Below are 14400 nucleotides of genomic sequence, written 5' to 3' on the forward strand. Positions count from 1 at the left end.
TTTTATTACTTACATGCATGATTAGATATTCTCATGACAGTCCATTTATGATAAAGATAGGACAAAAAAGGGGCACGGCTAGGAAGGGGCAGGGAGTCAGGAAGGGGCAGGGAGTTAGGAAGGGGCATGGCTAGGAAGAAAGAACCAGGTAGTTAGGAAGGGGCAGGGTAAGGCTATATTTGTATGTTACATGTATTAAGAAAGAAGACGGCATATTCAGTACTGCAGATAAACCAATCATGTTGTATTTTGCCTTGTTACATATTATGCATAAAGTAATACAGAATCCTTGCCACTTAGCATTGAGATTGATACTTGAACAGATCGGTTGATTAAAACAATTTTTTTTATTTTCCTTTTGGAGCTTCTTGAACTAATAAAAAAAATGCTAACTCACATCAAAGGAAAAAGAAATTAATTAATCAAAATGTCAGGAGATTACATCTGCATATGTTGCTATGGCAACCATTTCAGGTGATCTGTAATTAGATGTAACTGCAGGGGATTAATTACTGGCAGCCATGTTGGATTCTGTTTAGAAGCAAGTATTATTAGATGACCTGGTACCAGATCCCTCTCTGTTACGACTGTGAAGGTTCAGTCTATATAATACTTCTGTATAGTTAATGTTTGTTACGACACGACTTAAATGTAATTTAATGTACCAAATTATGAGAAATGACAATGAAAGAATTGATCGACTTTTTATGATGGCCTCTTGACCTGTTAATTAATCGATGGAATCTGAAACAAATGACGCCTATTCCCTCTCAAAGGTAGTCTGTCATCACTGTGATTATGGTCCTACATATACTTTATAATCATGATTAGATTTGAAAAATACTCTATCAACATTTGTTACACAAAATAATCATATTCAATATTGCAAAAAGGCCCCAATTATCAGCTTTGTAGATAATCTCAAGATCTGATCATAATTACAGAAATTATCAGTCAAACGTGTATCTACTTGAAGAAAACATTCTATAAATACCAATTTCTTCATCTTATTTTTTTTTTATCTGAATAAGCTTTCTTACTTTTTCATCAAAACAAAAAATTTAAAGTTTTAAATTGTAATAATTTCTCTGAATTTAAGAAGAAAAACATCAATATCATTGAATCACGAAAAATGTAATCCAACAAAACACTTATACCAGAGAAAGAAGTCACTTGAACATGCCCAGTACCCTAGGTTACCTGTAATAAGACCACGCTCAGTATAATCCATCCTTCCCCGTGTCCAACCAACTTAACAAATAACGGTGATTTCTGTTTTCATTCTGGATACAGAGCAGGATCTAGGATTAAGCCCAGTATACCCTGCCCACACTCAATTCATTCACCCCTGAAGACACATTTGAACTCTTCCAATTTAACGGTTGGAATAGTCCATTATGAAATTTCAGGGGTGAATGAGTTGACATCTTTCTAAGGACTAAGGCACCTGGCCTTACCACAGGTAAGAACGGTAATAAGCCTAGATTTCTTCCTCCATATGTTTGCCAAGAAGCTTTTTGATTGGATCAAGAGAATATCCACCGACTGTTTCGTGCTATGAAGTGTAAATATTGGCCTTAAATCGGTCTAAACAGTCTGAGTCTGTTGACGCATGTCTGCTCATACGTTTTTTTATCAAGGGTTTACGTGTGGGCGAGGTCGGAGAACGAGGAGCCTCAGGTGACGATGAAAGATTTGAGCTCATATCTAGTGAGACCTGATTCATATCAACTGGCAAACTGTCACGCCTTTGGTCTGATTGGTTGGCATACGAGTCATGACTAGGTGATTGGTTGACAAGAAGTCGGCTCTCGGCATTGCTTTCCAGTGGAGATAGTGGTACAACATTGGGAAGACTTTTAACACTACTTGTGTCACTTTCTACAAAACTACGTTCATACACTCTATCAAACTCCCACTCCATACTGGCAGCGAGATTGAGCGCAGACATGGGGCGCATCGTATCGGTGCCCGTGGTCCCTATACTGGTCCTTTCTAGGTCCATGCTGTTTTTGTACTGGTCATAACACTGACCACTGACCGATCCCTGATGTTTCTTATTATTGTTATTGTGAGCCTCGTTCTCAGTTCTGTAAAAACCACCATTGAGAACTCCTCGTGGAATCGCCCCATTTCCTAAAGCTTCCCCATTTAAGGCAGTACTCCTCATAGCACTTCCATTGACGAGGTCGGGAAGACTCGTTGCCAGTTCTGAATCACAATAATTCAATTCTTCCTCACTACGAAATCGTACCAGGCCATCTTCTATCACAAGGTGAGACGGAGTCTCTGAAACCTGTCGATGAAAGTGTCCGTTTAAGTGAGGAGCATATGTCACATGTGGTTTCAGCATTGTTTCTGATTTCACACCCTCGTCACCTTTATCATAATATTTCATGTTTTTCTGTAAATCTTTCTGGGTGTCTGACATTACATGCCCGTCGGAATTTGTTGAGGTTTCGGTATTATCGTTTGACCCCTGACCACCACAGCTACAAAAAATACGCTTTAAAGGCATCATTAACAACCAGCACGTGGTCTCCTTGTCCCGTCGCCGGTACTTCAGTGGCTGAGATGCCACATACACCATAGTGGCACACATAAGTAACTCCATAAGCCGAAGCAAGAACTTGTAGGTATACCAGGGCCAGGCTTCCGGAGTGTGGCCCGTCTTTAACAATTTAAACACACCAAAAATTCCATACAATTCCAAAGCAACACACATTAATCCAAAGATGGCCGCCACAAAGGTCACTTTAATGGAAAGACTGATTGTGTATTTTGATGACAGTTTCTTTTTCGTGCGTTCTGTGACAGATGAAGTGCTGGTGGACAGCGTCTGTTGAAGCATGTTTTTCTGTCGCTTGATTGCGGCACTATACAGCCGCCGGAATAGGTAGAAATATCCCACAAATAGTACGATGCCCCATACCACATAAAAGAACTGACACACCAATAGCAACACACGAGCTTCCGAGAATATTCCCACTATAACATCGGTGACCAGGGACAGGGCGAAATGAAACAATATAATTCCAATAAGCACTGATAGTTTCTGGATCTTGGGCGAAATCACCTGCATCTTTGTGGCGATCAGCAACGCATAAAACAGAATACTGAACGCGGATGTGAGGCATGGAAACGCTGTACTGTAGAGGAAGTAGTCCACAATATTGTGGAAAGTGTTATTGATATTGTGAGCATCCACCAGCAGGTACGATCCACGCAATGTACACTTGATGATGATTAGGATGTTGAGTGTGACAAAATAGTTCTTACTGAGGAGTTGGTTCATGCCCCAGAGCCGGATCACACTCAGGAGACTGAACAAGGCCAACACCAGAAACATGATCCCGAAGAAGTAGATGAAGAAATACCAGCCCCACTGCCACAATTCCATTGCAGCCTCCCAGTCTGGTCTGGGTTCAGAAAACACTGATGGCTCACCTTCTGGTTCACTTTCTGGTTCAGGCTCAGAAGTGGAGTTTGTAGGCTCTGAGCCTGGTTCAGCTGTTTCTGGCTCTACAGTGGCATTAGGTTCAGGAGAAGTAGAAGGCTCAGGTGAGGCAGAGGGTTCTGGTGTGACAGAGGGTTCAGGTGTGACAGAAGGTTCTGGTGAGGCAGAGGGTTCTGGTGTGACAGAGGGTTCTGGTGTGACAGAGGGTTCAGGTGTGACAGAGGGTTCAGGTGAGGCAGAGGGTTCTGGTGTAACAGGTTCAGATGTGACAGAGGGTTCAGGTGTAGCAGATGGTTCTGGTGTGGGAGAGGGTTCTGGTGAGGCAGGATAAAGAGTGATACTTGGTTCTGGAGTTGTGGTAGGTTCTGGAGTTGTGGTAGGTTCTGGAGTTGGGGTGCGTTCTGGGGTTGTGGTGGGTTCTGTAGTTGTGGGTTTTGGAGGTGTGGTGGGTTCTGGAGTTGTGGTAGGTTCTGGAGTTGGGGTGCGTTCTGGGGTTGTGGTGGGTTCTGTAGTTGTGGGTTCTGGAGTTGTGGTGGGTTCTGGAGTTGTGGTGGGTTCTGGAGTTGTGGTAGGTTCTGGAGCTGGGGTGGGGTCTGGAGTTGTGGTGGGGTCTGGAGGTGTAGTGGGGTCTGGGGTTGTGGGGGGTTCTGGGGTTGTGGTAGGTTCTGGAGTTGGGCTGCGTTCTGGGGTTGTGGTGGGTGCTGTAGTTGTGGGTTTTGGAGGGGTGGTGGGGTCTGGAGTTGTGGTGGGTTTTTGAGTTGTTGTGGGTTTTGGAGGGGTGGTGGGGTCTGGAGTTGGGGGGGGTTCTGGGGTTGTGGTAGGTTCTGGGGTTGTGGTGGGTTCTGTAGGTGTGGGTTTTTGAGGTGTGGTGGGTTCTGGAGTTGTGGTAGGTTCTGGAGTTGGGGTGGGTTCTGGAGTTGGGGTGGGTTCTGGAGTTGTAGTGGGTTCTGGAGTTGTGGTGGGTTTTTGAGTTGTTGTGGGTTTTGGAGTTGTGGGATTTGAGGTTATGATAGGTTTTGGAGTTGTTGTGGATGATGGAGATGTGAAGGGCTTTGCTGTTGTGGAGGACTGTGTTGATGTACTGGGGTCTGCAGTTATAGGCTGTGGTATTGTAGTAATCTCTAGTGTGGTTATAGGTTTCATTGAGGTTGTAAGACCTGACAATGATTCTGGGGTAGTGTTGATGACAGTACCTGAACCTTCTGAACCAATCAAATCATACGTCTCATTCACTGTCTGCTGATTGGTTGAACCACCAAAGCTGTTTGAAGTCATGTCCCCTAATACACTATCCAGTGTTGTAGCTTGTGGTTGATTTGGGACAATGTTAGATGGAGTTACCTCCCCTACGTCTCTAACCACACGTTTCTTTCTCTTATTAGCTTCCCTGGTGACCTGTTGACCCGTAAGTGAATCAATATGAGGCTCTGTCCCCAGAAATAATCTTAGGATGTCTATTTCCGCAGCTAATTGAGTTTTCGTCCCTGCCGTCTGCTGGGAGCTCTTCACTCCACTTACCGCCTCATCCATTACTTTAACGCCTTTTGATTTCTCAGTGTAATCTTTTTTCATCCATTTCAGCCTCCTCCAGGTATCCTTTCCAACGTTTTTCTTGTGTAACTTAGAAAACGACATTGGCTCTGAAGCTGATTTCTCCCGGATTAAATTATCACTCCCATCAAGCCACTGAAAATGGACTTGCGATGGTTGGTATGTCCAAGCATTTTCCTCTTCATATTTAAATTTGGTGGGCTGCCTTGATGACACTAGCACACACAAGATGGCTACGATCACGGCTTTGGTCACGTTTATCTGGATACAATGAAGTTCCATGATATTAAAATTAAAAGGCTCATATTTGAAACACAGGCGACATCAATGTGTTCTTCTATTACTGCAAAACATTCACATGATGCTGATCAGTCTGTCGTCCTGTCTGTGGATTGGTTTCCATTCTGGCTACATTTCTGGCTATTTCAAATTCGTCCTAAGTTGGTCGAAATTGTGTTCATCACTTAGAGCCTGTAAAACAAAAAGAAAAGAAATTAAAGAATCCATCATGATTATTGATTCTAACACAGTTTTCTTTATTACTTTCACACCTTATGTAAATGTCCAACTATGTAATAAAATTTGGAACAGACAATAATTTTGTGTATCAGTACATCCGAGAGCTACAGCGCAATCCGTTGAAAGTGAGAACAAATCCACCTGTCTGCCAAAAATTCAATTACTAGGTCAAGCTTGTAATCTTTCAATCAATACAACTTCCAAACCTTTCCTGAACAGAACTGAATCCTCTAAATGTTTTGATCCTGACCATAACAACTACTGGTCTACAAGCATCCAGACAGTGTTATATATAAACACTATTTTGACCATTACAAAGACTGTTTATTGGGGTGTCCCCTTATAAGAACAGGCTATACTCTTTATTTAGAATATAGTTTGCATCTTCCTATAGGAGTCCATCATCTCTAAACACGATATTTGTTGTATGTTAACGAGGTGTGCGACACCTGAGTTAACTTTATTACAGAAGTCATAACATCAGACGAAATCTTTCACAAAGTCCCACGACAATCAAACATACATGCATGAGTACATCTGTAACTTCTGATCCTGAAGATAAACAATGGTTCAGTGCAATCAGAAATTCGTGCCACACCCACACAACAGCGTAACATCTCTTTAAACATTGCAAAAGTTCTCATGACTAGAATTTCTAAATTGAATATTGGCGTCTTCAAAAACATGAAAACATATTATCAGAGTTCTGGATTTAAATGAAGAGCATCTTTAAGCATGCAATCGGAATTCATCAACTTCAAATAATTACAAGTTCAAAACGAGTTATTCCAGGTTCTATCCAATGAGGGGGAATTTATTACACAGTTCTCTTTGAAATATTTCATATAAAAATTGTGCATGATAATATATTTGGCTTCCCACATTGCAAATCACAGCAAGACTTCTATATTGATTTCTGAAGAAAGATAATGATTTAAAATGCTGCAGCTGTACATGTGCTTGCATTCCTATTTAATCTTTAATATCCAGCTACAATATCCAATCAAATGAAAATGGGTATAAAACTATAAATCACAATGTATCGCCTCTCTAAACCAAATGTTGCATCATCACGAAACCGGTATACCAAACACTGTATAATCTAGAAGATCATCTAAACCAGACCTTCACGTAGAAAACTATATATCTATGTAACCCTGTATAATCTGGACACCTGTATAAACCAGACCTTCACCTAGAAACTGTGTATATATGTAACCCTTTATAATCTGGACACCTGTATAAACTAGACTTTCACCTAGAACTGTGTATCTATGTAACCCTGTATAATCTGGACACCTGTATAAACCAGACCTTTACCTAGAAACTGTATCTATGTAACCCTGTATAATCTGGACACCTGTAAAAACCAGACCTTCACCTAGAAAACTATATATCTATGTAACCCTGTATAATTTGGACATCTGTATAAACTAGACCTTCACCTAGAAACTGTGTATCTATGTAACAACCAGACCTTCACCTAGAAACTGTGTATCTATGTAACCCTGTATAATCTGGACACCTGTATAAACCAGACCTTCACCTAGAACTGTGTATCTATGTAACCCTGTATAATCTGAACACCTGTATAAACCAGACCTTCACCTAGAAACTGTATCTATGTAACCCTGTATAATATGGACACCTGTATAAACCAGACCTTTACCTAGAATTGTGTATCTATGTAACCCTGTATAATCTGGACACCTGTATAAACTGACATTTATGTAGGTGCCATAGTATGTATGTTTGTGTTAAGAAATCTATTAATTTTAAACAAAAACATCACATTTTATATCCCCAAAACTCAAATTCGAAATCAGTTAGAACAGTCACATTAAAACTTCTTCAGAAATCAAAGAGAAACAAATCCATCAGTTTCTGTGTGTGTCTGCTGTCAGCATTGATCTTTTTAAGTTGAGGAGTACTACTGTATCAGTTATAATCGTGAAGAAGAGTTTGACTCGGAATTATTTTGGCTTATAGAGTAACTTCCCTGTAAAATTGTTCATATGCTCTGTGGTCGATATAGATTGTACAGACATTTTGATGCTGTGCTGGTAAACCATGACTCTGTCTGAACCTTAAAATCCTGGATTCATACATCAACAAAATCACCATCATTGCAGTCATGCAACCTCCAATCCCTGATTCATAGTTAATATGTACTAACCTCGAATCAATCGTTTGATACTGTTATAACGCTATGGATGTACAAACTTTAATTTCGTTCGGAAATTCCATGTTTAATAAAATCCTTGATTCACAAATCCATTAAAAACTTTGATTCACATAATTCAACACATTCATTCCAGTTGTGCCAATCCAAAGTCTTTGATTCACATATAGATCAATATCCTTGATTCACATATCACATTTAATACAGCTGTGATATTCAACAAATTCGTCCCAGTTGTAAATTCTCCAATCCTTTAGCAGCAATACTGACTAAAACAAGGGTTCTGTGAATAACAAATTGACTATTCCCCGAAAGTTGACAGCTGGAGAGAAATGTTACGCTGCATGCAATGTAAACAATTACACTTCAATGTCAAGCTGCTGTGGTGACCTTTCACCTCGACAGAATCATTGCAGCGGTACAAGGAAAGTGCATCCAGTACACCTAGAATGTAGGCTAAGCCAGTGAATGTTATTTTGAATACATTCCACAGAATGACACGGTGACCGACATCTGGACTACAACTGACCAGACACATGTACATAATGTTAATTACAGCTAGCTCCCTCCAGGCTAGGAAAGTATCAGCAGTGCTTACACTTGAGGTGGGTCTAGGGCCATGTAGTGGTATAGTGCCCTAAGTGATGAGATGGGTCCCTGGGGAGCCTAAAGGCTTGTAGGTAATGAATTTGTGTACTACATTTGTTTCACATCGATACACAATTGGTAAGATTTGTATACACTAACTTATCATTATAAAATGTTTTTTCGTGTCATTAGAATGCCGATCAGCACCTTTGTTTCATACAAAATACTTCTGCACTTTCCTTGGCAATATAGTAATGCATTCCCCAAATGTAAAACATACCTCCAACAAATAGGTAAAACATTCTTTGGGATTATTAACTTTTAAATATATATACAATATTACCTGTCTATAACACAACCTTGTATAATCCAGAAACCTATGTAATATGGAACCTTCGAAAACATGACATTAAAACAGATCACCTTGTATAGTTCTATTTACTGAATATGTGCAAACGTGTTTAACATGTTGAACATACTAGTTCCTGCTGTGGTCAGTTAAGACAGGTTTCATTGTTAAGATGTGTACTGGTTCTACAGTTGGTCAGTTTAAACAGGTTTCTTTGTTAGGAGAAATACTGGTTTCACTGGTCAGTTTTGATTGGTGTCATTTTTAAGAGAAATACTGGTTCAAATGGTGGTCAGTTTTGAACATGCAGGTTTCAACATGAATAGAAATGCTGATTCAAGTGATGGTCAGTTTAGACAGATATTGTTGTTTAGAGGTTGTCCCAGTGTATCTCAAAAATACAGTGAAACCTGACTTTACCGACATCACAGAAACCAAAAGTGATCAGATGTACATAAAACAGCACACTGTATTTGTGAAGTTTCTCTTTTTATAGAGGAAGACTAGATTTTTCACCCTCATTACTGACTATTGAAGTCAGCAGAATTTTGTAGGTTTTTGGTCAGTGTCTGCAGTAAAGCACCAAAGTCCATTATAGTCTCCACTACGCTGTTCCAACTGACCAGGAAGTTTTGTACAGGAAGGCTGAAGTGTATTGCCTCGTTCTGTTATAGTTATGTCTGTCTGTCAGCCATCACTGTCTGGTGCAGCGTTTATGGTGGTGATTTACGAGCAGGGAAAAAATACAAGATTTATGTGTGTACTGGTCATCTTTAATTAATCACAGTGCCCGTCTCATACCTATGTTCAGCAATGCTGAGAGTCACACAATGTATATACCTGATTGTGTTACCTTCGTCCTCTCTCCATCATAAAGTTTTTCCTTCCAAAATTGACATCAATGACATCATATGGGAGGGGTGGTAATTACAGAACGAGTTCTTGGCCTCATGAAAATAGTTTTTCTCAGAGAGGCAGAAGGATAGGGGATCAAATGTAGAGGTCAGTGAACAAAGGCTTCTAAAGAAGTCCCCACCCTTTTGTTGTCACCGACAGCCAGACAAAATATAGCAAAGACACTTCTTATTTTCAACAAGGCGACTATATAAACCTCACAGTATAAGGTATAAAGCATCATGTTGTTTCAAGGAAATGATTGCTCGCTCTGTGCTACTTTTCCTTTTCTGCAATCTTGATGTTTTAATGAAATTGCTAAAATGATCATCCTAGGCTATATAACAGTGATACATAACAAGCTGACAACACATAGCCCATTTTGTTACAACAGATCGTAGTACACATGCAATGTAAACAACTTTTTTTTCTTCTCATACATCTCACAAAATCTCCTAAACACATAAACCAATATTCAATCAAAATGAATACCTCACATAGATATTTACTGATATTTCACACAAATAAATTTCTTAACGAAATCTATGTGATTTAAAACCATGAGAGATCTATATGTCTCACTCAATGTAAGATGTAACCATCAACAATTCCACGATAGAAAAACATTGACATGCTGCCTGTCAACTCCAATACAAGGCTGGCGGTGATGGAGCATTGTTAACCAGATGTAAAAAGTAAGAAAAAAACTGCATGACACGCACAGTACTGCGAGTTTTCGTTAATGAAGAGGACTAGATAGAGACAGTAAACATCCAGCTACCTAATCTCGTCTGATGTGTCGAAACAGTGCCACATAATGTATCACAAAAGAAACTTCGATGAATAAAATCCATAAATTACAGCCTCTGTGTAACTCCTATTCTCCGAACTGTCTCCCTCGCTTACCATTAAAAGTTCTACCCAAGCATCGCTAGTTCTTCCTCCATTGTAAAACACACAAAACCTACAGCAACATTTCTATCAGAATATCAATATGTCTAAAGAAACTCAGAAACCTTTCTGCATTAGTAAACTGTTATTTCTCATAAAACCATAGAATTTGTTATGTTTTTAATCATGTTTAAAGTTCTAAATGATAAACAAATCGCTGGAATTTATAAATGCCTGTAATGACAGTTTTATAGAAGTTTTAGGGTGCTCTAATGCACGACAGCTTTTAATAAACGTTTCAAATGATCTAATCTTCGACAGTTTTAATGTACTAATGCTTTGAAATTAAGGTATGAATTCCATGATGAAAATTTGATGTCTTGTAGAATTTGAGATGCCTTGTAAAAACTCAATGCTCTGAGAACCGTTTAAACTATGAAAGTGTTCACTGTTTTGTGAAATCGGGATCTTTGTGAGAACTTAAAAGACGTTTTTAATTTTAAAACACGTGGCTTCCCTTAATGGAAAATTTGAAAGGATGTCAGCTGAAGTATAAGGAAACTGTAGAAGGAATGTTATCAGAAAACTTGTTGTAGCAAATTGGACCTTTTTGTTCAGGTGATGAAGAAAAAGGTGTCGTTTTTTGGGGTTTTTTTAAAGATGCAATGTCACATCTTTAGTGAATGATGTAAAATTGTCAGTACCAGTAGATGCATTTACACATGTCAAGTGAACCAGTCGTTAAGACTTTTAAAACATAAAATTTTACGGAATAGACACTTGTATATAGCTATCGTTATGGTACATAATTGATCAGGTATATGTAATGTTGTCATGGAGATTCTTAATTGACATGCACATGGTTTGTATTCCCTTGCCTCGTCAGTCAGAGCAGACGGTCGCCGCCGCAGGGGGAATTAGCTGTCTGAGAGTTAATCAGTAGGATTGGAACTAGAAACGGGATAACCATCTCCAAGGATTGCCGCGAAATATGTAACGTCACTGAATGTCCCTGAAACCGTAATTATGTGACAAGGTTTTTAATTCTGTACCCTTTAAGGTGTCAATACAGATAAGTCTTTTTATTTATTTATTTTTTTACAAATTTTCACAATTGCTGATATATCATGTTGTTCGGGGTATTTGCGAAAAATGTTGTTCAAGAGACTAGACAAATATTGATGTTGTTTTTTCCCTTTTTTTGAGACTGGTATTTTTAGCAAATACCCCTTAATTTACGTTGATTTACGGCTGATTTACGTTCTTGTATTCTGATCATTGCATGGGGTCTGAGGGGCACTGCCTAATTGGGCATGTGAGGAATATTTCAGCCATGTGACAGAGAAACAGACAGACGAAAAACGGCAAATACCCTATGAACGGCAACCATTGGAAATATTCAATGTTGCCTGCTTTACCAATCCAAGCTACTTGCTTATTATACCCAGTAAATAGTATTGAAACAGTAATATTCTTGTCCTAGTATCTTTTGACAAAATGTTTAACCCTGTGCTGAAACTGCCCTCTTAAAAAGGGAAAATTTCCCATTTTACATTGAGCACATCAACACTTATTTACAGGTTCAAGAGACATTGTTAATAAAAACATTGAAATTAGTGAAATGTAATACATGTACTTCATTTTTCTGATAGATGATTATTTCTACAGAATCTTCAATCTTCTTGCCTCAGCTTGTCAGCCTTTATCCTACACATTTCCCTTTTCGTTTTCCTGACCATAAGTGACTTAAATCCGACCAAAAATACCAGAACTGACATTGTATATATGAGCTAGTGTACAATATCAGAGAAAACTGGAGAAGTTTAAATTTCTCACCATTACGTCATTGCCAGTCATCAACAGGTAAGTTCACTCACCTGTGAAAAATGTACCTGTGGTACAAACGGCCCACCCAAACAACAACACCGGTATACCTATATCCTATTGCAATTAGCCATCCATCACGCCCATCAAATTTTCACTTTAAAAGATTTCAAATAAAAGATTAGAGTGTATATTTATACCTGTGAAAACACATAAAGTCATCAACACTCGATTTATCATCATCACACTCTACGAGACCTCGAAAACAGTTCTATTTTTACCAACACAGAACCATAAAATAGACAACTGTACAACTAAATGTCATTATCAAATCCTCTCCCCTAGTTTACCTGTATATCGCCCTGTACCTATAACCTTTCAAATATTTACCTGCAGAAAGATGTACCTGTAACACATTTTTAACAAAAGCTTAGATAATCCAATAACCAGCAAGGTTGATGTACATTTCACGCTTATATCTTCGTCAGTTTATAAAATTTTGAAGGAGCATGTCTACTACCTGTGTGCAATTTACCTGGTTATTCACCTCTCCAGTAGATTGAGTGTGAATTTTGTCATCACATGATTACTGTTAAAGGGATTAGAAATGTGCCATTAATTCACCTGTGACATTTTGATCAATTTGAGCCACACCATGGAGCTAAAGCCGTTACAATGAATCCTTTAGCTTGTCAAATTTGCAAAACCTAGACATGTGCACCTATCATTCCCCTTATCACTGCTATGCAATGATACTTGCATACTTGAACAACATCAACTGTTTACTAGCCGATCATCTCTCACAGAGTCGACTAATTTCAATGACCTGGTGGGTCTTCATGAGACTTATCAATATTACCAGTAAGATATATGATAAACACTCGCTTTATTATCCTCTGATATTTTTTTACATGTGAGCACAAGTACTATTACTAAAACTTATCTTTCACCAGCTTCACACAAAATTCACTAAAAAATTCAAAATGAAATATCTTGTTAAATATCAATGAACATAGAAATGTTTTCAGGTCTGTTTTCTTTCAAATAATATTTTGAAAATTAAAAAAAATGTCATTGATCAATTAAAATACTAGAGAAGTATTTAGGAGTTTAAATTTTCAAAAGTCTAGCTCTTATTTAAATCTGACCAGACATCAGACACAGGGGAAGGCACTTGCTATGGTAATTATGGAGTAATTACCGAACACAAATAGTTGATCCTTGTACATAATAAACCAGACAACCCTTCACAATATCTTCCATTAAACTAGGTCAAATTTGAATACATATACTTCACAAGGTATAAAGATTGTGTGATGGGTTCTATAAGTATAACTGTCCCTGATTGAACATGCCAGTATACCAGTTGCTAAGTTACTATAACTTACCTTATTAGAACTCCTTAAAAATTTACTATTTCTGTGTAAATTTGTAAATCCAAGTTTCCATAATAATTAAAGTCCAGCTGACTCACTTTTCCACACTCATTTATCTTCTTTTTAGTATTTAATCCAGAAAATGAAGTTCATACCCAGAGCAACCAATTCAGTGCCCAGACACCAGGAAATTCTGAATGTTGTGCTACGTATGTTGTTAATTCTTGTACAATTTCTGTCACTAAATGATAAAATTTACTCAATTTTATCACATAAACTAAATAATTGATCCTCACCTTTCAGGTAATCGGGTACCTTAACACTCTCACATACACATGTATAATCCACAGGTTATTTCAACTGTCAGTATCCCTTCAATCCGAACACTTATAATCCTGTTCTGATTTTGAACTCCTGATCTGTATATTTGCCTGTTTCTTCCTCCATCAGGTCACAAGTACACTGCCAGGTATTATTCACCTAATAAATAGGAGGAATCTCATAATTCTACACGATTTTCTCTATTATTACATATCCCACACAAAATATGTACACTCCCAAGAAAAACCGCTGTGAGATTGGTTAAGCGTGACCGTTATTGCACCTGAAGAGTTTATCAGTAACGCTGTGACTACTAGTGACGAATCCACTATCATACCTCAGGCCGCCTCTATAAACCACAGCGCGTAACACATATTCGTGAATCTCTTTGTTACACAGACATCGAAGGCTCGAGTTTCCATCTTAGTGCACACGTTCGCCTCTAAGT

The 14400-nt window shown here is 38.5% G+C and overlaps 1 protein-coding gene across 1 annotated transcript in view; it reads right to left on the reverse strand.

Moving 5' to 3' along the window:
- Nucleotides 1-14400, reverse strand: part of LOC110457291 — a 47216-nt gene continuing 32816 nt past the window's right edge. Inside the window, exon 3 of the mRNA XM_021508496.1 lies at nucleotides 1-5479. Within this exon, the coding sequence (XP_021364171.1) occupies nucleotides 1556-5290 (3735 nt within the window). The 5' untranslated portion in view covers nucleotides 5291-5479 and the 3' untranslated portion in view covers nucleotides 1-1555. The remainder of the gene's footprint in view (nucleotides 5480-14400) is intronic.

This window comes from Mizuhopecten yessoensis, unplaced genomic scaffold, assembly GCF_002113885.1.
Source record: "Mizuhopecten yessoensis strain PY_sf001 unplaced genomic scaffold, ASM211388v2 scaffold9073, whole genome shotgun sequence".
NCBI lineage: Eukaryota > Metazoa > Mollusca > Bivalvia > Pectinida > Pectinidae > Mizuhopecten > Mizuhopecten yessoensis.